Source organism: Conger conger, chromosome 6, assembly GCF_963514075.1.
Source record: "Conger conger chromosome 6, fConCon1.1, whole genome shotgun sequence".
NCBI lineage: Eukaryota > Metazoa > Chordata > Actinopteri > Anguilliformes > Congridae > Conger > Conger conger.
Window position 1 is genome coordinate 40,818,412 of NC_083765.1, and position 27,169 is coordinate 40,845,580.

General features: G+C 40.5%; 2 protein-coding genes across 6 annotated transcripts in view; one reads left to right on the plus strand and one right to left on the minus strand.

The window, feature by feature from the left end:
- ncapg (non-SMC condensin I complex, subunit G) overlaps positions 1-4,219 on the plus strand; it is a 21,252-nt gene extending 17,033 nt beyond the window's left edge. For all 4 annotated transcript variants that reach the window (XM_061244427.1, XM_061244428.1, XM_061244425.1 and 1 more), the window contains 6 exons: positions 885-1,056; positions 1,604-1,774; positions 2,531-2,666; positions 2,839-2,889; positions 3,432-3,498; positions 3,974-4,219. In XM_061244427.1, the coding sequence (XP_061100411.1) occupies positions 885-1,056; positions 1,604-1,774; positions 2,531-2,666; positions 2,839-2,889; positions 3,432-3,498; positions 3,974-4,106 (730 nt within the window). In that variant the 3' untranslated portion in view covers positions 4,107-4,219. The remainder of the gene's footprint in view (positions 1-884; positions 1,057-1,603; positions 1,775-2,530; positions 2,667-2,838; positions 2,890-3,431; positions 3,499-3,973) is intronic.
- lcorl (ligand dependent nuclear receptor corepressor-like) lies at positions 4,176-26,725 on the minus strand. Of its 2 annotated transcripts, none has more exons than XM_061244423.1 (7): positions 26,619-26,725; positions 22,612-22,677; positions 22,377-22,456; positions 21,827-21,956; positions 20,436-20,642; positions 18,298-18,373; positions 4,176-11,572 (listed from the first exon to the last, which is right to left on the minus strand). In XM_061244423.1, exons 1-7 carry the CDS (start codon positions 26,713-26,715, stop codon positions 7,003-7,005), a joined length of 5,226 nt encoding a protein of 1,741 aa, XP_061100407.1. In that variant the 5' UTR covers positions 26,716-26,725; the 3' UTR covers positions 4,176-7,002. The 2 variants fall into 2 exon arrangements, with proteins under 2 accessions (XP_061100407.1, XP_061100408.1); XM_061244424.1 differs by lacking the exon at positions 4,176-11,572 and adding an exon at positions 14,784-17,339.
- Between the last annotated feature and the right edge of the window lie 444 nt (positions 26,726-27,169).

Sequence of the window (27,169 nt, forward strand, 5' to 3'; positions counted from 1 at the left end):
GTATCGGTATTTTGAGCTGGCTAGGTAAGCAGTGTTTGGATAATTAACTTTGGTCACTTTTGCTCTGTTTCTTTGTTTCTTTGTTCCAAAAAAAATTAATAAATGTGTGTATGTGTATGTATATATATATATATATATTGGCCCTCGTCCTTATCTTTGTTGTACAGGTAGGAGTTGAAATTGTACTTCCCTCTAGGGTCTTTCAGCGCACTTATCCCTGGTTATGGGTATGCACTTTGTTGTACGTCGCTCTGGATAAGAGCATCTGCCAAATGCCAATAATGTAATGTAATGCAACTAAAATATTCTTGACTTGAATTTATCAAGAATACTCATGTTACTTCTCATTCAGAACCTAAAATTGACATACAGACTTGGCAACATCTACACAGTGTGCTCCTCTCCTGCCTGTTCCAATTATGTATTTACAGTATGACAGAGTTGCATTACATTTTTACATTACAGGCATTTTGCAGACTTATCCAGAGTGATGTACAATAAAGTGGAAATCGAACACAGGGACAAGTGCGATGAGGAAAGTTGCAATTAGGGTAATCCATTTCTAAGGTTCCCTGGTAACCTGGTAACGGTCGATTTTATTTGTATAGTTTATTTTACAGAAGACTGTCAGAAAGATGCTTTACAGAGTAACACAATAGCATGTGCATGAGGTAAACAAATAAAAGAGGAAAAATCCTCAAATAGTAGCAAGGAAAAAAAAGCTCCCTGTTGGGGAAAAGAAATCTCAGGGGGAACCCAGCTATGTAGGGGGAGCCAACCCTCCCCTGGGTAAGCAGGTGTAAGGGTAGAATGGGCATAACGGCAGTGTTGAAATGTGGGTTTGAGATGGGAGAAGCTGATCTGCGTGTACATTTTGGCCACAGGTCCAATCAGGAGTGTCTGGAGGAGAGCTTCCTCCCCACTGTGCAGACCCTGCTGAATGCTCCCGCCACCTCCCCTCTGGCCGAGGTGGACATCTCCAACGTGGCCGAGTTATTCATCGAGCTGACCAGACCGGACGCCCTGGCCCGTCCCTGCAAGGGCACTGACTTTCAGGTACCACACTTACACAAAGCCCACAAGGATAGGCATGCCATTAATGTGTAACAAATTATACTAATAAAATAAAGGCTTGGTTGAGTGTGGGCAAGTGAAAAATTAGATCAACATGTGGATTAGTCCTGGACAGCTGCTGTATCTACAGGCTCTGGTGTCCTTTCAATCAGCTTTCGATTTAGGCATCAGGAAACCATGAGCGGGTGCGAGGTGTGTTTGAAAGTGCTGTTTAATTTTACTTGCAAGTATATTTCTGTGTGCTACTCCAGCTGTAGGATGAGTGTGGGGTTTGTGTAAATGTGTGTGTGTGTGTGTGTGTGTGTGTGTGTGTGTGTGTGAGAGTGAGAGTGAGAGTGAGAGTGAGAGTGAGAGTGAGTGTAAAGGTGCGGTTTGTAAGGTCCTGTAAGGACCCCTCTGTGCATGACTCCAGCTGTAGTGAATATGTGGTATGGGTGTGTGTGTGTGTGTGTGTGTGTGTGTGAGAGCATGAGAGGTGTGTGTGGGTGGGGTATGTGTGTGTAAAGGTGCGGTTTGATCCTCCTGTAAGGACCTCTCTGTGCACGACTCCCTGGCGGTGCGTCTGGGTAATGAGATCCTGAGGGACCCCACAGCCCCGGAGGTTCGGCTGTACAGCAAGAGCCTGAGTGCCCTGCAGCTGAGCCCCGAGGCCAGCACGGCCAACAAGGACCTTCTGCTGCTCCTGGAGGAGGTCCAGCAGGTCAGATGCGTTCCTTTAACTTGTACCTTTACCAACACACAAGTTCTACAGAGGTCAGACGCGTTCCTTTAACACATACCTTTACCAACACACAGGCTCTACAGACATCCAGCAGGTCAGACACGTTCCTTTAACACATACCTTTACCAACACGTACCTTTACCAACACACAGGCTCTACAGACATCCAGCAGGTCAGACACGTTCCTTTAACGTGCACCTTCAACACGCACCTTTAACAACACACAGATCTACAGGTTGCCTTTAGGAACAACTTTAGGACAAGAGGCAGGATTAGTGGTAGGCTGGCAAGCTACAAAACTTGGCTAGGCAACCATTGGCTAATAGCAGGCTACAGTGTTTAAAAGATAAATACATTTAAACTCATATTGACTAGACACAACAAACTCTTACTATCACTACCATCACCACTACCCCAGTTGGACAAAGCCACTGCAGCTGAAATGGTTAGAAGATCTGTGCAGGTACATGGCGCTTAAAATCCTTTTGATTAAGCAGTCCCTTTGCATTTGTCAACTGTCCATTGGCTAAATCACATTTTTATCCCGGTTGTGGCCACTGAAGTGTTTGTGAATTGGACTATGAAATGGGTAGAAAAAAGGTGCTCCACTTGAAAGAGGTGTTCCTGTTTAAGGTCCTCCACGTCGCCTTCGTCCTAGTGGGCTCTTCACACCTCAGCCCTGGGAGTTCACAGCACCCTGGTTAACCATCGCTCATCTATACACTGCTTTTACAGGAGGTGAATGACAAGATCTGTCTAAGGGCAATAGAGAAAGTCCTGTGTCAGCTGAAAGGCAGCTCTAAAGAGAAAAGTGGGGCCCAGGATAATAATGACCCGGGGCAGGCGTTGGATGAAACAGAAGGCCGAGAAGGTAATGTCTCATTTTAATAACTCTGCATAGTGTGAGTTTAAATGCAGGGCTTGGTACGAGTGCTGATTTTATGGATATGGACTCTCCCAGCCTGAGCGAAGGTTCAGCTTGTGACGGTCAGCCAGTGTGCGTTTATTCTGTGTGCATTTAAACTTTGACCTTAATTATCCAGAGGGACAGCCTTGCCAGGAGCACCTGACAGCCAGCAAAAGGCCCAAGCGAGGTATGAGCCTAGATGTTTTTATATTGCATGTCTGTCTTCAAAATGTACCTTTGCAGAAAGCTGTTCCATCTCTTAAGGATGTGGGCATTTTTATGTGATGTATAATAATTGCATTTTAAAATGAACCGGTAATAAATGTATAATTAATTATCGCTAATTTTGTTCAAATAAAAAATATAATATACTTCCAAGTGAACTATGACCTGATTTCCCACTGTTAAAAGCAATAAACTGATTAATATATTAGCTCTGGTGTTTTTAAAACAAACGGCCCATTAAGAAAATCCTTTAATACAAGGACATAGTGCTTTCAAAACAGTTGTCCAGTTTGCAGATTATCAATTCTATTCTGCTGAACTGAACGACCTCTCACCTACATTTTCTGTGATACTTCCAGTTCTCTGAGCTCGATGTACAGTAAGTAAGTTGATGTATTACAGCTGTCCGAGTGCTTCCTAACAGACCAGCATGGAGTGCTTTCAGCTCCACAGAAATGCCTGTTTTTTCTCTTTAATGTAATTTTCTCCTCTGATGTCTTTCAGGCCAGAAAAGAACTACCACAGCCAAAATGGCAAAATCCAGCAAAGCCAGGGAGTCCTCTGATGACAGGTACACCTGTGTTTATTTTTCTCTTCTTATTTCAGGAAAATGTTAAATTAAATCTAAATTAAATTAATTTTCAGTGGCATTTACTTCCTCAGTCATTACTATAGTGGCCTATTATTCCACCCAAATTTGTACAGTTTGAGAATTTGCTTTGTCAGTAGATGAGGAATGTTTCTTTAGTATTAACCCTTTCAGTCCCAAGCCTAATATGCAGTGGCTCCACCCAAATCCCAAGGCTTTGTTTGAGAAAATTGAGAGTTGAGAATTTAATAAGGTCTTAATAGAGGCTCAAAACAATAGTATAGCAGTCATTTTGATTGGTTGATAAGGTCTAAAGTCGAGACTGCCATATGGCACTCTAGGGATTTGACGGTAGTTACCCTTGAGCGACATATGGCATTCTCGGGACTGAAGGGGTTAACCCTAACTTCAGAAATGGCGGCTCACGTTGCTCATTACTGTGGATGTGTGTTGTTAGCGATGGGGAAAATGTACCAGAAGGGCTGACCCCTGCCACAAGGCCATCTCGACGGGCTAAAAGCACAGCCATGGAAAAGACCAAGTTGGATCTCACAGCTCTGATGAGCCAGGAAGCGAACGGATCCGAATAGTCTTTATAACCGTTATACTCGTGCCTTTTCCCATATGTTTGTGTGTATGCAAGGCTGACTGTATGTACACCTTTTACTCGTCTCACTCAATAAAGGAATGTTTTTAATGTGAATGTTTACTCCATTACCTTGACAAAAAGGCAACCATTTTCAGCTTATGAGCAAAACGTTTATTGTTCTAGTGACACTAAGCCTTTGTTACAAGCTTTTCTGTAAAGGCAAGTAGAAAATAACCACCACATGTAGCACCATTTAAACTCCTGGCATCCAGTGACAGTGAGTCTTAAATAACCCCCTTTGCCAAGTTGCATGGCACAATAATAATAATAATAATAATAATAATAATAATGAAGGCGGTTTGAAATGAAATGTGTATCCCCCTATGAATTTTGCACAAAGCTGAATTTAAAAGTATTTGATTTCCCCCAAAATGATTGTACTGTTGTGATTGCATTTGTGTTGCAGCCTTGCCTTGAAACCTCAAGCAAAGTGAATATATACAGTGGCTCAAATGGACTGCGTCAAAATGTTCAATGCACAAACTCTAAAGACTGGCTTCACTCTTGCAGAAGATCATGTTGGCATAGGACAGAAACTAATCCGATTTTGACGACTTGGTCATCCCATTTATAGATGTACATTTTACAGGTATTTCCATGTGAGGAAATCTGCAGTCTCAAGGCCAATGTCAAATATACATGCAAAGTGGTCCGCCACACAAATTCAGAAACGGGAGGAAGTGAATGCATTTTTATGGGGTTCATACACTGGACGAATAATGGTCCGTAACTGAACATTGCATACACAATCCTAATGGTTTGCTAGCCAATGTGGACTTCCTGATTCTTCCTAAAATCAAACTAATGTGTATGTGATCACTCATCTCCGCCCAGGCCCTAAATGTATGTACACAATGATACACGATAATTAAAGACAGTTGGACTGTCTGCAGCACATGATAGTCTAATCAGTGTGCTGAAGAACTCAGATGGAACATAAATTGTGGCACTCCAGGACTGAAGATTCGGCCACCTGGCATAGATAGGCTGCAGGGAACCATTAATAAAATTATTGTAAATTGGAATATGCAGGATTTATCCTAACCGTGCAAATATATAAATGCTTTGGATGGTTACCATATACAGAAGAAAAAATAATAATCTAAGCCACAACATTTACACAAAAGTTGATTGCTAGAAAAAAAAATGCGATACCTTAGTCAAATTTTAAGAACGGATATTGCAGGTTGATATAATGTGCAGCTAGTGTCCTATGGAGGGCAGTATATTAAGTCAATACCTTGGAAGGGCAAATGGGGACTTTTGGCTGGTAATATGTACAGCGATTAAACAAAAGGCAGTAATCAAACTGAGAAAATGAGTGAGCAGTGTAAACAGTAAAGTGAAAAGGTAAACCAATAGTGTGGGAGTTAAAGAACTATGGACATTTAGGAACAATAACAAAAATGTATGGCAACAAAAATCTCAAAGCAAGTCACTAAATCGTAGAGATGAAAGGAGTCATCTTCCATCAGTTTTTTTTATCCATTATCTACACTGATGCAAGTAAATGAAGACGGATTGATGATGACTGACAAGATCATTTAGCCAATTCTGAACACTGAACCCCAGATCTACAGTACTTGATGTTCCCCATTTTATTTTTCATCTGATCAGTTTAGAAATCCCCAAGTAACATTAAAGAGGACCATCTAATTACAGTATGGTCACCTAACAGACACGCTACATCCACATTTTTACCATTTTCATTTTGGAAACCAATTTCTTCATGGTTTTTGGATGACATTTTAAGAGGTGGGTTATTATACTGCAACAAAGAGAATGGGTGGAATAACCAACTGTAGTATTCATAAAGCAAAAACAGCACAGCAATAGTATTTAGTAAAGTGTAATTGGCTTCATAAAAATGAATGCTATAATCTTTAATAAAAATGGTACAAATGATATTTACATCTGGCTTAAAAAAAAACTCAAGATATTGCACCTATAACATATTGGACACTACATGAGTGGTAGTGAGAACTAGAGGTTAATCTTGAATTTGAATAGTGCAGAAAGTATTCGTATTCAATATTTCAGAATACACTAATGCTTTGGAAGGGGTTAAAAATATCCACAAAGGTCAGCTGGCAACAGTTTTAAAGAATTCAATTAATAATGCTTCATATGAGAAAAAGGAAATGAGAACTTATTGATTGTACCATGCCACGCAATGCATGTACTCAAAAGGTTGGCCTTGGACTATTTTGGTCAGATTGAATGCAGAACATATTGGTACATTTCAAAGTCCAGCAGAACTATTTTTATGGTTCCGCTGCGTTTATGCTTACTGGCTTGTCCTCCATAATGCTACATAATTGAGAGCAAATAGTTTAAGAACCTGAGGTATGCCAGAAGTATGTCAACGATACATTTTACCTTTATGAAATATGCCCATTCTTTAAAAACAAAAATGTAGGGGAATACTTTTGAAGAATACTTCAAATGTTGCTGCTTTGTGGTATCTTAATGGAAAAGTAACATGTTTAGCAATAACTATCTTACAAACAAAATGAAAAACAAAAACATTACAGAATAGTGCAACCTTACGTTACCATTAGATTTATGCTACATGACGCTTACTGAGATTCTACTGTCAGTTTTTTCTGCTGACAATTTGAAGGCACGTCGTATTCAAACTTGGATCATCTTGCAGAACATTCCTCATCGAGAGAGGCAATACAATTTGTTTGATGCTTCCTGCAACAATTTGTGTGTGTGAGAGAAAGGAACCAGTGCCAAGAAAAATGTCCACAAGTTATAAGTGGTAGAATTACTGAAATAGCATTCTAATTACCTAGCACAGAATGACAATTTCCTTCCAATGGATCTTCCATTCAGATTGTCTTGTCTTTTTTTGCAGGTTGTGCCTCGCTTGTGTCATTGCTTTTCCGTTTTCCTCTCCTTTCCATGGTCTGAACCCACAGTTCTTTGGGGTACTGCGAGGACATCTTTCTAGTAGTTCTCCGTATTCTTTCACTGCTCACATTCTCAGGTTTCTCTGGCTCAGTTTGATCTTCTCTGTGGCATGTGCTCGCAGGCAAGCTATACTCAGAAGAAATGTCACAGAGTTGAACGGTACACAAGTTACAATCTTCAACTGTGGATTTTGTCTCTGGGGAGTTAATCTTTTTGAGAAATACCCTACATTCCCTCATTGTTCCTGGGCTCCATTCTTTTGAACAGACTCTGGCTTCCCTCTCAACACAAGTTGCTCCCTTGGAGTTCTGACCCTGGACTGTTGATTCTCTTTCTCCAATGACATATGAATTCAGAGTGTCCACAGATAATGACGAATGGCGTACTTGGAGCTGGGAATCTTTTGCAGGAGTGTCAGCATTTGTACCTGAGACGCCAGAGGAAGCTCCATCTACTCTGTCAGACTCCCTTTTCATGCCCTTTGACAACCTCTTTCTGGTCTTGAACTTTGATTTCAATCTTAGCAGAGTGCTTTGATATTTACTGAAGGGCTTGCCTCTGGACCACAAATTGCATTTATGAACCATCCCAGCAATAGCACTTGATCTCCTGGGAAAGAGCTGTCTCTTGACATGCAGTCTCCCACTACTGCTAATCCTCTCTTGTGCTAGAAGGTGCATCACCGGACTCTTTGGGACTATCTTTGCAAATTTTTTAACATGCTTCCTCAAACGCTCTGCCTGAGGACTCGGGCAAACATTACTCCTTTTACTAATTCTGTAGGGATTAAACTGGATGATTTCGTACGGATTCCGCGCACTCGACTTTCTTACTATTGCCAGTGACTGGGTCTCAGTGGTCTGCATGAACCACGCACACAGATCCTCCATATTACAGTGCTTTTGAAACAGCATTTTGACAGCAGAAACTGAGTTCTTTGGAAGGTCATTCACAGCCGAGCACGTTCTTTCGCCGAGATCAGTTTCCATTTTTGAGGGGCATGACTTGCTTGATTCCACAGCATCTGCAATCCAAGTATCTGACATGAGTTGAATTCTCCTGCTCAATTCCTCATTCAGCGTTTCATATGAAGCAGAGGTAGGCCACCATTTTATAGCCTCGTTTGATGTAAAAATCGAATCTGCTGAGATTCCGGACAAAAAGCTTAAATTTTGCCCTCGTCGAGGTCTTGAAGCCCTTTCTGGAATTACTGGGGGTTCAGTTGACTTCTCCAGGCTCTTTGTCTGGTTTGGCTCACTGCTCGCCTTGTTTAACAGTAGTTTTTTAGATCGACGTAACAGTGCATTGCTGTGACTAAACATCCTGGATGTAGCAACTGAGTGCAGGAAATGAATTGAAGGCCTCCTTTCTCTTGCGGAATGTCTTAGGGCTACTGCAGGTGTCTTTTTGCTCATCCTTTTATCTTCCACATTTTGCGTTGTTTCTTCAGGAGTGGCATCAGAACTGATTGTCGTCTGCTCTTTGGAGGGTTTATCATCCAAGATAATGGCCTTTTCCTGTTGAGGCCGCTCTCCGCCCGATTCCGTGACTTCATTGTTGATACGAATCTTTCGTTGCTTTGGGGACACTGTGGTAACGGTCACAGAGATACCTGAAATCTTAACCTTTGGAGGTCTCCCTGGCTTTCTCATTGCAACAGAACGGTTCTGTTTCTGACATTTGAGCTCACTGCTTGGCACACATTTTCGGTCTTTCATAGGACCAACAAAATTTAAATTTTTGGCCTGTCCTTCTGGTAATTTTTCAGAAGTGTTGTCATTTGTGCTTAATGCTAGCACATTACCATTTAGGTCACATTTCTGTCTGCCATCATCTTGGTGTTCAGTTTGTTGGTCTTTTATTAAATTCCCATCATCTTCAGACACAAGTCTCTTTATTCGCCTTGATCTTCCATATACTACAGTGATTTTGAGGTTTTTGTTGGTTCTTTCATCCTTCTCTTCACACGAAACTGCAGGGTTATTTATATTCTCAGTGTTTCCCTTGTCATCAGACTTTGAATTCTTATCTTTGTGTTTTGGTGGTCTACCTATTGGCCTCTTTGCCCGCTTTTCAATTTGTGGACCAAGTTTCTTGGGGCGGCCAGGCTTTCTTTTCAGAGGAGATGAAGGAATTTCAGGAACTATGGGATTGGTCTCTTTCCCATTTACCTCTTTCCCATTTAAAGGATCAGGTCTCGATGCATCAGTGGCATCCTCCCCCTTTTGTAAGCTTTTCTCATCCAGAATAACGCAGGATGCTAGAGGTTCCATCTCTTTGATGGAAGTATTTATTGATCCGCCCCACGACGACTCCTCGCAGGGATCGAATGTCTCCCCCTCAGCAGTGGATCCAGAAACGGCAGACCTGAGAGTGTACCGGATGCCATTCTCACATACTACAGGGGAAACAAACATCAGGCGAATGGGACTCGTGTACTGTGGAACAGTACTGGAAACGGATTCACTTTCATTAGCGTGAGTACTTTCTGGCGGATTGTCTCTTTGCAAGCAGGAGTCATGGTCATCTCTGTGAGTATCAGAAGACTTCGACCTTGCATGTGATCTGGAAACCTCATGTTGCTTTGTTCTTGGCGATCTCCGTATAGTCCTGTTGTCTTCAACAGCCTTTACCCCTGCTGCAATGGACTGACTTCTTGTTCTTGATGTAGTCGTCACTTGTTTAATCTTGTTTGGTTTGTCACAGTCTTGCTCGTCTTCATCCAGCATTTCAATATTAGATGCAGCATTGGAGGGTTCCCGAACAACTGGTTCTGTGGAGGACTTGTTTCTTTCCATTTCTGGGGAAGAATTGTCACTGTCTGCGCCCTTCAGAACCTTATCTTTGGATGCTCTTCGAATGAAAATGCTTTCTGAAAAACAGGCAGCAAAGTACATCTTTCTGGGTTCTGTAACATAAGAGGAGAATCTTTGCGGAGGAACTATGTTTCTTCTGGATCTGGCTAAATCACTACAATCCTTTGACTGAGGAGGGAAAACCTGCTTTTCAGGTCCATGACTTCCAAGAGGCAGCCCTTTCATAGATATTGCACAGTCCTCTGTGGCACTGTCTTCTATTTTCTGTGAATCTCCCTTATTGTCAGATGTGCAAAGAGGCAGCTCAGTGTTGACTCCTTTAGAGATTTGATTGTCACAAATGTCTGTAGTAATTCCATCTTCAGAAGCACCCTCCATATCTGACGCATCAGAAGTGAGCTGGAAGTCAGAGGAATTTGCGTCTTCCTTAATTCCTGCATTTGGATTTCTACTTTCCTCCAAAGTCTCCTTTCCGCTCCAGAGTGATTGACTAAGTTCAGGAAGATAGTTTTTCCCTTCTACACTTTGACAAGACGACGAGGGAAAGTCCAGGCACAAGTTATGCTGTGTGGTCATTTGACTCCTTGAGAAACGTGTCTGAATAGGTTCGTTCTCAACAATTGCCTCGGGCTGGCAAGGAAGCTCTTTTATGGTGTAATCATGGTCATTGCCATTATGTAAAACTGTAGTTATTATTTTCCCTAAATGGACATCATCTATGCACTCCAAGCTTTTGTTGACAGTGGTACTTACATTCTGCTGCATCTCCAGTGGTTCAATCTTCTTTAGCTTCTCGTTGACACGCTCCATAAGATCTTGGATGATAGTTCCACTCTGTCTTTCTTTCAGACACCTACTGGATTCTGTGCTACAGACAGTGCCCTCTTCATTATCTTTCTGGCTTTTAGGTTCTTCATCGCTTACATCATTTCCTTTATCCAAACAGTCTTTCTGAAAAAGTGCATCACCCTCCTCTTCAAATGGAAAAAGAGATGGAGGCTGGTTACTGCAAGTCTTGCCATCCACAAAAGAGCACACAAATGTCTTGTCGCTGATTTTCCCACGGACATCAGATGGTATCGGCGAAAGTGGCGGTGGGGAGGGACTGCACCCCTTGGCACAAGAATGGCATGAATCACGGACTTTCTGAGGACTGAATGGGGCACTCGCTACATTTCCAACTGGAGTGATATATGCACCATCAATGTAGTTCTGGCAAGAACATGAAAGCCTTTGATGATTAGGGAAGCAACCACAGGAGCTGGGGCCAACTACACTGTTAATGCAGCCGATAGCCATGGTTTGACATGACAAACAATGCAAGCTCTTCAGACAGATGCAGACTGGGGTTACAGGGAAGGCATTTACACGACAGGCCTGTACATAGCACCCGTTAGATGTTTTGTAGTCACCAAAACTGCACATGTCCTGGTGCAGCTTACTCGACAAATGGCAACACAATGGATTGTCCGTTTGTGCAAAGAGTCCGTTGGCATTTTTGTGTCTATGTGCGGAGGCGCTGTAATATTCACGCATACTCTTCAGGATCTGATACAGCAAAGTCTTGTGGTATGGGCACAATGTAGAAAGAACGGTTTCCAGTGTGGAACTTCTCGCTTCAAACTTTTCTTCCCTTGCATCCAAGGGGACATCGCCAGCTGGCTCCAGGGAGCTACATAAAAAATAAATATACCGTTATAGATATACAACTGCAGAGAAAAGAGAAGAGAAATGGTTGCCTTTTCAAGAAAAGAAAAAAAAGGTCATGGCAGAAAAACTTCTCTATTAAGCACCAAAACAGAGGCATTTCCCTAGAAGCAGCTGAAAACTGAGCCCCCCCAGTTGATCTTTTAGACTTCCCGATCCAGCAATCTGTTTAATATAAATGGGAATAACACAACTGCCCTATATTCTAGATTAATAAACAGAATTCTACAAAAGCACAAATTATCTATATGCTCCATTGCATGACCCACCCAAAGGGCAAAAATATAAATTGCAGTAATACAGCGAAATTCATCCGTAGTATTCCTAATGAGGCAAAACTTTAATAGAATATTTATTTGTAGAAATACTCCTCCCTGTCAAATACAAGACCTGGCAATCTTGTGAGGCTAATCAAGGACTCATCCTGGGAACTTGGAATGTGTTTTTCCTACAAGTAATAATTTCCTGTCAGTTACAAGAATTGTGTGGTTTTATTTTATTTATTTTATTTATTTATTTTTTAGCACAAGGGTTGGGTATTGTGTGTGAACTCTGTCTGAACTGTGTGTATCTAAGAGAAACCAATCTCGCCCTATAAAAGTTGAATGTACCGTTTTGCATACAGCACTTACGTACAACAACCGTATTGTGAGTTTTCCATAACCAGAGTGTGAGGGGCTACTAGTGCTAGCTGAATTCTGGGTATTACATCTGGAACTGAGGATATTGACAATGCTGCAATGCTGAAGGTTTACACCAGGCATCAAACCTGGCCCTCTAATCCAAATTCCAGCCCTGGTTTTCTTTTCTCTCGGATAATTAACTGAACAATTAGTGTGACCGATTGGCCAGACTATCTTCACACCTGACTCCCAAGTAAAGGGATGGTGGAAAACCAGCAGTTCTCTGTCCTCGGGCACCGTGATTTGACGATACCTGGTGTACAACATGCTGCAGGCATACTGCAGGAAGTAAATTCAAGCTTAATGAATTCTTGGTTCTTGGAAATTTGGAAGAAAGTCAGAGCCAGTTCTTATATGCATTTCATAACCAAATGCATACGCATTTAAAAATCCTTTTCAAAATAGCACCTTTAGTTGAGCTTGGAGTATTCATCTTTGAAGAATATATTATTTTGAATTTGACATATCACTTTACAGGACCATAGACAAAATATTGCAAACCTGAAAATGTAATGCATGTACATTTATGTACAATAATTGTTGTCTTCAATGAGATCTGTAAGCCATCAAATAAATTGCAATTTATGTCAATCATTTTTGTGCAAGAGCCCTTAACAGTCCATGCACAGTAAAACTGCCCTGTCAAGTAATCTTTCCAAAAACACAGAGGGAGAATGTTAGCGGTAAATATATTAACACAAATAAATTAAAAAATGACATGTTACTCATGCAGACATTTGTTCTAAACAACATGACAAAGGACAGTATTAAGCACTCCCAGACAATTTAAGACTATTTAGAGGGTACAGACTAGTGAGAAGGAATATGTATCAATACTTTTAGCATCGTGGCCACAAAACGGTATGTGTGATTGTTTTTGTTGTTGTTTTTTTAATAGTTGGAAAGACATAAAAGTTTAAAGCAATAAATGTGTTAGAGCTTTTGGTCACACCATTCAATTTATTTGTATCCTGACTTGAGAGTCTGAAGACATCTTGCATGCTTAACTACTGAAATTAACTGGATTTTACTTTAGTCAATAAGAAAGAGGACATAACCAAGCTGGCACAAAAACTGTACCTTCCAGTGATAACATGTCATGTGCATCTAACCTGAGATATGACTTAAGCATCAACTAAAGTAAGCGAACCCCAAACATATGGTCATTACAGAATAGACCAAGATATAGACTAATCAACATTTTCTCTGGTTTTCAACATAGAAGCTTAGGTCTCCTTAAAAAATAGGAATAAGAAATTTTCCTTTTTTTTCTTAACAGAATTTTTTTTTTATTGACAGAAGGCAGAGGATAACGATTGTTGCAACGCTCAAACCTAGGGAAACAATGTGTCTATACACCCACTGATTTCCTACATTTGGAGACGAACTGAACCATATTTCACATAAATTATACCTCTTCCAATACACAGACAAATCAACTCAATTTTGCAAGCAATACAGCCTAAATTTTAACAAATGTATTCACTTTTTAAAAAAATTAAATAAAATTAAAAAAACACTGAATACTTAAAAAGCATCCTAAAATGGGCCAAAAACTTTTGGTGAGACAGGTAAAATTCTGAATTTGCCTCCAGATGCAGTCACTAAAGTGTCTTTGAGGGAGTGGTCCTATCAGAACACAGTTGTACTGGGGCCTGAAATGTAAAATTAACTGTCATTTAATGTTTAAAAATCTCTTTCAGGCTGAAATTAGCATAATGTTCACAGAGACGCAACAATAACAAAGGGAGCCCAGACTGGAAAAGTTATGGCCAGAGCAATTTGGATAGTGAATAAAGAGGTCACTCACACTAAAGTGGACACAAAATTGTGTCAAAAATGTTCATGGCAATCACTGATTTCAGGGTGGGGGCTGCACACTTCAGGATTACAAAATCTTGTTCCATTGCACAAAACAAACAACAAAATGATCTAAGGGAAATATTACATTACATAAGCCATCTTCAGGATTATACAGTAGGTCATTCTTACGTCCTTTTATGGCTTAATAGCCCTCGCATTTTCTCAAATAAGAATATGAACATGTGGGGCTTACAGGGATAGGTCCAGGAGTAAGTCTTTACAAATAGAGAACACTTAATCGCCTATGCATGCAAATTGCAGTATAACACATTTAATGTTTTTTTCTTCTTCTTTTTTTTCTTTTTTCAATGTGCAAAAGCATCAAAGTGCTTTAATACAAATTACAAACTAACCACAACAAAACCATCAAATCTACAGATTTGGACAACCACAAGGAGGAACAAAAATATATTACATTTACAACAAAACATTTAGGCATACTAACTAGAAAAAAACAAATTAATTATAGTGCAATTGATTTATGCATAAACTGAATTTCATCGTAACCAAGTCAATAAAGCAAAATGGACGGAGGAAAAAAGAAAAGGCTGACATCTGTATTCTGGGGAGGGTGTCCATAGAAATACTGCACTTAAAACCTGAATGTGTAAATTAATCCGTAAACTGAAATCCATTGCACCAAAAACTGGTAATATGCAGTTTAATATAAAAATTCATAAAGCTTCCAGAAACTGGTTAATTTGCTGAGCAGTAGTTCTAAAAACAGAGGCACTGTATTGTTATGAAAAGCATTTTAAGAAACATTCAAACCAGCTACAGGATAGATCATCTTTGAAGCAGGGTATTAGGAGTGATTTTAAGAAGTCGTATTTGTAATAAGAAAAAAACCTGGTGCCCTTTAGAAAGAACATAAGCGTAAACAAATTTACAAAGTACTCACAAGACGAGGAGCAAGAAATATCCATGAGTAAGTCAGAAAAGTGTGTCTGAATTCAAAATTCAGTCCATTACAAAACTTCAGAATTAAATATTTTAATCATCTCTTAACAATGTACACCTATAAGTTATAGTGTTGGAATTTTATTTCCAGGCAGCCAAACTGTTAAGAGCTGTATCAACGGTAAATAGTTCATCATAAAATGTAAATGTCTTTAAAAGAAATGCCTGGTATAGAACGAGAACATCATTCAATATTTAGCTATATTTAAAATTTCTACAAAAAAAAAAAAAAAAAAAAAAAAAAAAAAAGTTTTTGATCAAGATATCCCGTATACAATATTTCAAGCAGCTTCGGTTTTGTGGAGTGAAATGTCACCTGAACTGTTATTTTGGTATTAGCGGGACAATGCAATGCCAATGTACTGACATTTGGAAAACTACTGAAATCATATATTAATATATACTTCCAAAACAAAATAAAAATTCACAGCAGCGGAGTTATTTAAAGTGAGGTTTACAGTAGTATAATGTGGAAAAAAAACACTTCATAAATAGTAATTTATAATAACATATATACAGCACACATTCACAAAACCATTCTCAAGCTTTTTCTGTGCACATTTTCAACATGCTTTGTTGCATTCCAACTTACCCATGACAATTTGAAGTTTGAGTTTCACCAAACAAGAATTTTTTTCAGATAAAAGCTACTTTTATACAACCGTTTTTTTCCAAGCTGATAATTAAAAAATGTTCAACTTCAAGGTGTTTAAAAAACACAAAAAAAACCCCACCGAGAAGTGCTTTTCAACTTCTTTTGTACTGACTGTCAACTGAGATGCCAGTACTTTTTGCCATATAGTGCTCCCCTTACACCTATGGATGCCTTCAGTAGTACCATGATTTTCTTCCATCTCATTCATAAGATTTGACTGAGATACTGATCTAGTCTCAGTAGTATTAATAGTAAGTCACTTTATTAACCTGGATGATTGACCCAGTGTGAAAGCTGCACATAACAATCATTAATGCTCCAAGAAGCTAAAGGTAAACCAAACCTGAATATTTTAAAAACGTAAAACGATTCTTACATAACGTAAACGGACAGTGCTTTACAATATCCATATTTATATATATGTATATAATATATCCACAGTGAAAACCCTGAATAAGCTATGTTTAAAGGCATGTATTGTGTTTTGAAGTGTTCACGTAAATATATCCTGTCTAAGTTTGAGTATTCAAGTGTTCAAGTTAGACTTGAGAGGAAATGCCGAAAATGCAGTCTAAACCCTTTTGGAACTGCTTGTCCCTGATTCGGTCACACGCAAAGGCCCAGATTCCGAGAACCTGGATTTCTTTTTTGGCGGGATCTTGAGTGTCCCGGACCGCTCTTTAACTTTGTACTCTAAAGTGCTGTGAGGTACTCCGTATATTCCTTGTGCTTTAGAGACGCTCATTTTGCCGCCCATGACCATGGTGATGGCTTCTTCCAGAATGTCGTGGTCGTACTGACGGTAGCGGCCACGCTTCTTCCTGGGCTGTTTGTCCTTCCGGTCCAGATCGTCGGCGGAATCATCCACGGAGCCGTTCTTCAGGTTAAGACACAACGGAGAAAGGTCGGCTTGCATGAGGCAGGACTCGATACCAGAGTGAAGTAGAGGTACAGAACATTCCATCTTGTTCTGCTTAGGGAGTATGGTTTTGAGTTTTTGTAGCGCTGAGCCTTCGGGCATTGACGTCGCCTTAGACACTTGATACATTATGTCCACGAGGCCGGAAATGTCGACCTGGGACTTGGGCGCAGAACTGACGCGTACCTGAGGGATTTTTAAGCGTACAGTGGGATTGTTTGAGTTCTCGAAGTAAAGGCTTTCGCTCTTCTCTCTCAGCTGAGAGACCATCCTCTGCAGGGTGAGTTGGTGGAGGTAGGTGGAAGCTGCCGGGAGCTTCAGCTCGGGGCTTTCCACGAGGCCAAGCTTACCCAGGTCTGCGCACTCGCCCTGAGCTCGAGCCCAGGAGGCCACCGTCTGCAGGACCAGCTGGGTCTCTCTGCTTTTCGACAGCAGGTCTATCCCGTCGTCCTGGGACAGGCTGCTGAACGCGGCCAGCCTTCCTTCGGACAAGGGCTCCAACTGGAGACGCAAGGTTTTTTGAGGTATGCCGTACAGCACAGCAGCTTTGTGTAAGTCCAGCGATCCCGACTGAATGTCTTTCAAGGCTTTCGAGAGCAAACCTTCCGAAAACTCAGAGCTTCTTCCCACATAGTCATCTTTCTGCAGTCTCCTAAGATGGATGGAATGAAACTATGGTGAGCGGACGCATGACAGACTGGCACACAGCAATGGGAAGGGAAGGGTCCACTCCTTTATTCCTTGCTTTAGGTAACATCACTGCAGCTCACACACACACAGCCCTCTGTTTTTAAGAGTCTCTGAGTTGTAGGCGTTATCGTTTAAAAAACAAACAAACGGAAAAATAAAACCGGTTGCAAACGTTAGTCCTGGAAGGACAGTCTGTCAATCATGCGGTAGCAACGTCTATGGTAGCATTTCCAGTATTTTTTTATTATTTTTATTTTGCCTTGATTTGAAATTCAGCAGAATGTGTAGAATATATGCTGGAATGACTCGTATGTTTGCAGTGTACTCTTCAACGTTAAGTTGTACAATACTGCTGCTCTTGTCCTGCACTCAAGACAACTGTGACGTTACCGCTAAACAAGCAATAAGAGAGTCAACCCATGGGCATTCCACTAACGGGGAAAAATTATCTACCGAAATATCAGCAAGAATACAATTTGACATTGCATACGAACAAAAAGTATATCCACATAATGTAATCAAGAGAACATGCATAGTCTGACAGCCTGCGTTGCATTTATCATTCCTGCAAGTGTTCCATGAATTATTCACATTTTCTACAGTGCTATGGTGAAACTCAGAATACTTATCAGACAATGATTTTGCACAGGAAATTACCACATCAAGTATCATTTAAGTTGTCCATGGTGGTCTGAAATATTTTACACACGACACAAAGGCAGTAGATGCGATTCAGCACTCCCGGATCAGAAGCAATTCTCACTGTCTGTATGCACCGTTTTTACCATCAACAAACGGAAAATAAAGCCATTACAGTACCCCTACCAATCTGAGTGCCTAATACTGCCCTTAAGACATATTCAACTTAAAAATGCCAACCGCAACCATTCAGAAAGAGAATGACATCTAGCAGTACTTACCCTGATGCTTTTTGATTAGATGAAGTTGACAATGCAGAACTGGCACAATTCTTTTTGGAGAGATCAAGCACCCCATCTGGAAAAAGAAAAAAGGAAGAAAGAAAATCAGCATCTAAATCAGACCACCAAGTTTTGGATTTTTTTGTCTTTTTTATTTTTTTTTATTTTTATTTTTTATTATTATTTTTTTTAATTTATATTCCCGCCAACACCCCCCCCCTCTTGGGAGGTCAACTTTATTTTTAATAATACAAAAAACAAACATATATACATTGGTAAATTTCAGAAAGAGAGAGAGGGGGAGGGAGAGGGAGAGGGAGAGAGCGAAGGAAGAAAACAGTATGAAGCCTTTGAGGGGAGGGTAAAACAAAACAGACAGTCACTAAAAATAACAATAAATGGAAAAAAAAAAGAGAAAAAAAAGAAAAGAAATAAAGAATTATAATAAAAAGAATTGTTTGGAAAGTGTGGAAAGAGTGACTTGTGTATACATATGAACACACAGACCAACGGGCAGACAGACAGGAAGATGAACAGACAAACAGACAGGTGGACAAGTGGGTGGTTGTTGATTGGAGCCTTGAATGGATAGTATGGAAAAAGGGAGAGAAGGGGAGCAAAAGTAATAGTAATAAAAGTAACGATGGGGAAAAAATAAAATAAAAATGGATGGGTTGGATTAGGATATGGCATTGCATGGATAGTGTTTCTAGAGTATGTGAGTATATGTTGGATAGGTTGGGTGTTGGGGGGTTAGTCCACAGGCAAATTGAATGATTTTATGAAAGGACCCCAAATGTTTGCCATGTGTGAGCTTTGGCGCTGGTGTGAAATTAGTTCCATGGATATGTGTTCTTTGAGTAGATTAGACCAATGTGTTATGTTTCTTTTGTGTCTTGTTTTCCAGTTTAAGAGGATGGTTTTCTTGGCGATAGCTAGGGCAATGAGTATAGGTTTGGTATTTTGATTTGGTGGGTTGATTGTTGAGAGGTCTCCTAGTAGACAGAGGGATGGACAGAGTGGAATGCTACAGCTCATAATGAGAGATATTTGGTTTGTGACTTGTTTCCAGAAATGGTGAGTCAGTGGGCAGAGCCAGGTCGAGTGGAAGTAATTATCTGGGGTATTCAAAGAGCAGTGAGTGCAAGTCCACAAATCCCATTTTAAACATCTTTTGGTGAGTGATATGAGTTCTGTGAATTATCTTGTATTGTATTAGTTGCAGGTTAGTATTGGTGGTCATCGTGAAGGTGTTCCTACAGATTTGAGTCCAGAAGTCTGAATTGTAGCTGAGTGATAAGTCTTTTTCCCAGGCTTGGATGGGGAGGGATATTGTTAGGTCTGTGGTTGATATTAGTTTGTATAATCTGGAGAAAAATTTTTTTGTGTTGATTATTTTATTAATTTCATCCATTAGCGGAGGTGGTTGTAAGTAGTTGTTAATTATTTTAATTTTATATTTTAAAACAGGGTTTTTTTGTCTTAACAAAAAGAACGAGAAGCAAGCACGCCCAAGAAAGTGTCTGCAGGTTCCATTTCTGCAACGCAAAGTTTCAGCGGGGTACGTGATCCTAGATATTCCACTGGGACAGCTGCGTAAGACGGCCACGTCTTCTTTTTTCAATAGAAGAGGCAATGTTGTCCTCACCATTAGATGAGCCATAAAGAATGACTAGCAAGCTACAGAATATAAATCTCATGGCCAACTTTGGAGGTGGCAAATTACCGTTTTACTGGGCTTGATTGAAAGCTCTCTCGTAGCGTACTGTGTGGATTGTAGCATGCAAAACGGTTTCAATGGCTTGCAGGTGACGTGCATGCACTTAATTTCAGCATGACCCTGGGTGAGTGAAGCACATTTCAGCATGACCCTGGGTGAGTGCATGCTTTTCAGTAGCACAGTCCTGCCTGCAGGGAACACAACCCAATCCCTAATATGGGCCAAAGTGGTTTACCATTGGGTTCAACATTGGATTGGTTCCTGTTTAAAGTGGGTGGTTTACCTTGTTCAACATTGGGTTGGTTCCTGTTTAAAGTGGGTGGTTTACCTTGTTCAACATTGGGTTGGTTCCTGTTTAAAGTGGGTGGTTTACCTTGTTCAACATTGGCTTGGTTCCTGTTTAAAGTGGGTGGTTTACCTTGTTCAACATTGGGTTGGTTCCTGTTCACAGTGAGGTCGAGGGGGCTGTCCTGATCCGGGGGGAGAGGGGGGCTGCTGGACGTGAGGTTTTCCGCTCCTTCGATCTGACTTTTTGAAGCGTATTCAACGGCAAACTGGTGGATCATCTTCTTCATTAATTCCTGAGCAACTAAGGGAATGTTCGGATCACAGCTCTGAGGAAGGTCTGGTGAGAAAACGGAAACAAAACATACGTTACTACCAAAATAAGCGCATTGTATGGATTCAATTCATATTTACTTTCAGCATTAACCACATATTAGACATCAGAGATCAAATCACGGTCCTCGAGGGTCAAGGACTGCCGATTTTCCACCCTCCCTTTACCTGCAAGTCAGGTGTGAGGACATCTGGCTAATCAGCTTAGCTAATTGTTCAGTCAGTTACCCGAGAGAAAAGAAAACGAGGGCCTGATTTGGATTCAATGACCAGCTTTGATGAGGCCTGTTATACATGCTCGGATGTACCAGTATACAATTTTACATTTAATTGATATTAATGTTAATATGAACAAAACAACATTGAAAAGGTTCACGGAAAAAAAGGCATCTTAAAATGTATAATTGAGTGACTGGCCATATGTAATTTAGTAGTTGTGAACAGTGTTGAACTGTTTCGAGTAGCCTGGATTGTATGTTTGACATGATCAAGGCAAAGTAAGGCAGTGACTTGGATAGGAACAGACCGTAAAGCCAAATGAACAGAAGCTGCTTCCACACTAACAAACATCTGCTGCAATAATCACAAACCAGCCATCTCTGCTGCTGGTTTTTTGGTGCCTTTCGGCAGTTAATTTAAATTGTCAGCGATTGGCTGAAGTCCACGCACTTTGTCCCAAAGGCCTAAGATTGGCTCCTGGCTGAAATAAAACCGCAGAAATGTGGCAGACACTGTTGACCTGCAGGACTGGAGTCTCATCCCTGCCTAACATAGACACCAACACATTTATTATTATAATTTTTTCAAATATGATTTTTTTTTTTTTTTTTTTCAAAAGAGTTCTCAAACTCCATTGCTTTCAGTTACCAGTAGTGATTGCAACTAATGTAATTAGAACATTATAATTATACCCCAGAGGTCTTGCACCTTAAAAGGTCAAAGGATGCACACATTTCGGGGGCTGGCCCTTTAAGGCAGCAGGGCGATGTGTGGGCACAACCATCTAATCTGCAGGAAGAGTCCCGATATAGCGGGCTTTTTTCCCCCCTTATTCTTTTACTAGTCATATCCGTTATCATGTAGTGTGCCTCCCTTTTATACAAACAGCCGACAGATTCAGCAAACAGGAAATTGTCAGTAAACCGAAACCTGTGTAGCCTTTACAGGGGACATAAATAAATAAAGGTTTACCTTTCTTTCGAAAGATTGCATGGAGGAATCTGTCAGCTTGGCATTCGATATTCTCAGTGTTTGACTGGCCCTGAGGAGGAGATTCTTCTGTTGGAGTAGACTGAGGTGAGCTGACAGTGGGGATGTGGTCCTGTTTGAGAGGCGTGAGAAACAGCATTTCCAGAAATCAAGAGCAGTCTTTAAGTATCACATTCAATGAGACCATTGTCTGCATCTATGGATATGTGTCTGGTCTCAGAGAGAGGCACAAACACGCTATTATATGTTATTTTAACTGTGTAATGTGTCTTTGTGTACCCTTAAAAGCCATATACAAAATGAAATGCATTATTGCCACTATTTTTCAGGAGACTGCAGTTGTAAAGTACATTACAGTACTGTACAACAATTCACATTATGGCAATTTGACATTTTACTTTCGTATGAAAATATACCTGAAGCAGTACAGTGTTTTTTATGTGACAGTCCTCTACACTAGATACCATAACACAAGGGGTGGTTTACCCATGGATATTGTGTTTCAAGAGGTTAAAACTCTACTTTAACTTACACTGAGTTTCTCTAACTGGAGATTGCAGAAGGAACAGCTGGCATCCACTGACCAGTCGCTGACTGCATCGGGTTCACAGTCTAAAATGAAATTTTATTTATAATGTTTCTGAGAAAGCAAAGGACATTGACACTCTTTAAGCACAAAATGGTAGCTATACGGAACACGTGAAGGGGTGGGAAAATGATGTTCTTTTACAATGCAGTCCAATTTCCTATGCATGCACACAGCTTACCATCAAATATGCTGAGATCTCGCAGTAGCCGTGGTCCATAGATCCCCTCTAATATGCTTTCAAACCCTACAACATACAAAGGAACAGCTTTGTTAAAGCCAGACATGGTAGACCCACCCACTTCTGCTCATTCTCCAATGAGCATTCGAGAAGCTTACCATTACCCACAGTATGCAGAACAGTACAATGGCTGCATCTATGAGCTTATTGTTTCAATCGCAGGTTGTAATTACCTTCTTGTTACTTAATATATTTACATAATATTTTACTCATCATGCAGCAGGTTTTAGAACTAAACAAAAATTAAAGAATTAATTAATCTTGAGATCTACAATTAAAGCACAAATACAACCTTTTCTGAGCATAAACTACAGAGCCCCCTCGGCACCATAACTGAAAACAATGTCAGCTCTTGGTTTTGCAATCCATATGCTGTTCAATCCGCACGTTCCTTTGCGCTCGGCTTTGCAGTCTTTACCTTCAGTTTGCCAATTTGCACTTGCAAACCCGAGGGTACAGATTGGCAAACCCAGTGCATGGTTTGCAGAAATGAGTGTACGGATTGGCAAACCAAAGCACGGTTTGCAAAACACAGCTCACAGATTGCAAAACCAAGGGTGTCTAGGGGTTTTGTAATATGCCACGCTGTATAGTGTGGTTTAAAATAGTTCACACAACACATAAGTATGATATCATGTCTCTATTACAGCATGTTGAGGACTTGCGACACGAGTAAGGATAAGTATGGAAATTGCTAAATGTTTTCCCTTTTACCTTTCTTCATACCATTTAAACAATAAGTGCAATACCAGATTTAACACAGGCACTTAGATGGTTGCCATACACACCAATGCACGCTAAAATAAAAACACAGGTATGGTATGCCCCCAACATAAGACTGGTAATTATGCTACTCTGAAAAGGAAAAAAAACATCACAAATAAATACCTGAATGAAATAAATCAATAGAACCAATCCGAACACACAAGTCTGAATCATCTCACTCACTGCCTGCCAAAACCCAATAGCTTTGTTTACATGATGTCACCAGGAAACGTAAATTGAGTTTGGAACAGAACTGGAAATCAGAAAGAGAGTACAACTTTTCCATTTGGAGGAGAGGAGGTTTCAAGAGCTGCAATCAGCTCTGAATTTTCTTCCGCTGTAACACAATAGGCAGGGTAGAGGCCACTATGACTTCAACCATTCAGGGAAAATTTTAAAAGGACCAGCAGTCAGTTCTGAACACCGAGGCCTGTGTGGATTTTAAATTACATTTATATTAGCCAAGGCATGCATCTAGAAAGAGACTTTTAATGAGGCCAGCTCTTTAAAGCAGGCATACACTTATTCATTTATTTATGTTTAAAAGTCATCCACAGAACCAGAAGCCCTGTGCAACTGGCCTACTAAGGAGCCGGTAGAGTCTGTGCTGCTGATGAACCTCAGTAAGCACTGAAATCAGGAAACTGTAATAACTGTCACCACCTTAATACTGGGCGAGGGACCAGAACAGCAGCCAATCATCAGAAATGCTGCCCCATCAGGCAGCCCCCAGGCACCGTCACCCCGTCTCCCCCACAATATTACCGAAGGAACGGCAGGGATTTGTCATGTCTTCGTAAAACCATCTTCCACTAATGTACACAATACTAGTGCTGAAGCAGTTCTCACAGAATCACAAACCTTTCTCAAACATTACCATAGTATGGGCATCTAAATACGCATGTCCTATGAAAACACTGCTACCCCCAGTACAGTGAAGTGCATTTAGTCCTGATTGAACCCTGACCATGCCAGTGTGAACAACTGGACAACCTAATGCAAACGGAAATACAACAAAATACCAGATTGACTTTGTTTGCTATTTTTAGTTTACCAGACAGATTTTAGGAAGAAAACGGCAACAATTTAAATCTGAAACAATATTTATAAATGGTAATATTTGTTTATTTCAACAAAACAAGACAAATATATCACTGTGACAAGATCGTATCATGCATAACTGAAGATGTTAGTGATCCACAATTAAACATGCAATACGACCAGGCAAGATGAGTAAGTAAACAACCCACAATGCTCCCTTTCACCCTTATAACAAACAGAATATAGCATAATATAGCACAATACAGCCGTTACTAGTCAATGCTCTCCTCCTAGCTAACAGCACAGGAGAAATAGTTAGGCGAAGGATGCCTAACAGCTAAATGGGGCTGATATACCAATGCCCGTTAAAAACCTTTTTTCTGCAAATTATGACGTTCATTTCCTGTTTTCTGTTTACCTCTGGTATGTTCAGGCATGTGTGAGCGAATTCACATTAATTTCCATTGAAGCAAGAGAGGGCAATATTTATGACCAGACAAACACAGCAACGTTACAAAGTCCAACGATACGTAGGATGCCATTGGAACATGCCATACTTTGCCACTATTACACTGCCAAAACCACAACCAGATATTTGTAGGTGCCGATAGTTAACGTTACCTACAGACTCAATCTGTAATCTTAGCAAAATAGCGTATCAACTAAATTAGGTTTTGCCATTCTACCGTAGTCTTAATCGCCGAAAAGGCAAATTAAAGTGGAATGCTCCAGCATAGCTAACAAACATAAACCAAGATATCGAACATAGCTAGCTAGATATGGAACGGTGCCGACCAAGTTCTCGAATATCTGCAACAAATTAGTTGCAAATCAACGCTTAAAAAACGTAACCTTGCAGTTGGTTAGCTGATAACATAAGAAAACTTCTAGTTAATATAACTACCTAATGCTAGCTAGTCGATCCAGATTGCAGTGCGAATTCCACAACTGTTGATTTTAACGCAATGTCAAAAACAGTAAAACGTTGGACGTCGTTATAGCTAGCCAGGAAACGTGAAGTGCGTTGCACGCTTGGCAATAGGTATACGGTTTGACAACTGGTTTCAAATGTCCAGTTTATAGCTAGCAAACCTATAACTTTGACGGCAGCTCAACAAATAATTTCTGCAAGTAGCGTTAATTAAGCACCTATGCATATATCGCGCTAAGCAAAGCCTAACGTTACCTGGCAGTAATTCGTTAACCACCATTACAACCGGAGCAAGAAGCAACATTGATTTAGATCCGATTACGTTAACCAACCAGCAAGTAACGCTAGTAGCAGCGGCTTCATGGACAACTTCTGGGACGTTGCAACAAAGCGTTAGCGAGCCAAAAGACGTTTCTATAACTGTTCTGATACTGTTTGACAGTATCGCACGGTTTCGCGGGAGACGCAAATGTGTATGGAATCACTGCACCGCTGAAGTGTTCGGTTGCTGGCCAAGCTAAACTTCATTTAAGAAATCTAGCAACGTTAACTGTCATACTAACTAGGGTTGGACATATTAACTGGGAGTCACGTTCAGGCTATGTTGTTACTAGCTAGCAAGTAACCGAAATCAACGGTCACGGTTTTCTTTTTTTAAACAAGCTGGCTCTTGAGTTGATGGGGTTTGTGTTTATAAAACAAAACGGTCACGTGAATCAAACACAAGGACGACCGTTAGGATTACTGCCGACACTCCCCGGCTACGGTCAAAAACCCCTATGGTCGCCATGGTAGCTCGCTAGCTAACCCCAAAAAAATAAAAATAAAACGAAATCCTAGCCCTGTCAAAACAAGTGAGCGCTCTTAAAGGCACAGACCAAATTATTTCAAGTTCTTCGAGTGTAGAAATAGCCCCCCAAAAAGTATGAATTCATGAAACTTGTGTCAAAAATGAATAAATAAGAGCCTCATCATCCAGATCGCCAGAAATCCCCGAGGGTGTACGGGACATTTACCGGAACAGCGAGGAGTGAAGACAAAGAAAATGGAGACAGGATTGGTACCCCTGCAATTGAACTTAGCAAGCTAGCTAGCCTGCTACTACGGACAACTTGAGTTGGGTTGCAATCTAAATTAACGCCACATAATCCACCGCGCACATCAAAACAAGCGCGCAACATGAAGCCGACGAGAAAAGGGCTTTGCTTACCAACACAGTGGACCAATTTGTGCCGCCAGGAATCGAGTTCCCGCCGGAATCCTTTCCTCTCTGCCGTGCATTTAGAGCTACGGCACTGGGTAGCCATTCTGCCTGTCCTTCTCTAGTTCTGCCGCCGACGTCATGCGACGTCATCACATCTCACGCTTATTTGATTGACACGTGTCACGACTAAAAGAAGGAGGGGCTTATCAGAAACATCCACCTTTTACCTCCTCGGCGTCTACATCGGATTTCCGTCTATAATGTTTTTTGGAAATATTAATAGATTAATCATACATCTTTAATGTGTATGGTTATATAACACTTTTGCTACGATGTAAATTTTATTTGTGAGAAATTATACCACCATAACCTGAAATTAATTCAGGTGAAAATCCGTTGAAGCTTGAGAAACACATACACATTTTTGTGCTTTTGTTTCGAAGCTTATTGGACGTTCAGTGGCTTGTAGTTATAAGCACATGTAGTCATGGTCGGTGATTTTTGAAATCCACCTGAAATAGAATGATTTAATTGTTTATGATTTCTCATTAACTATT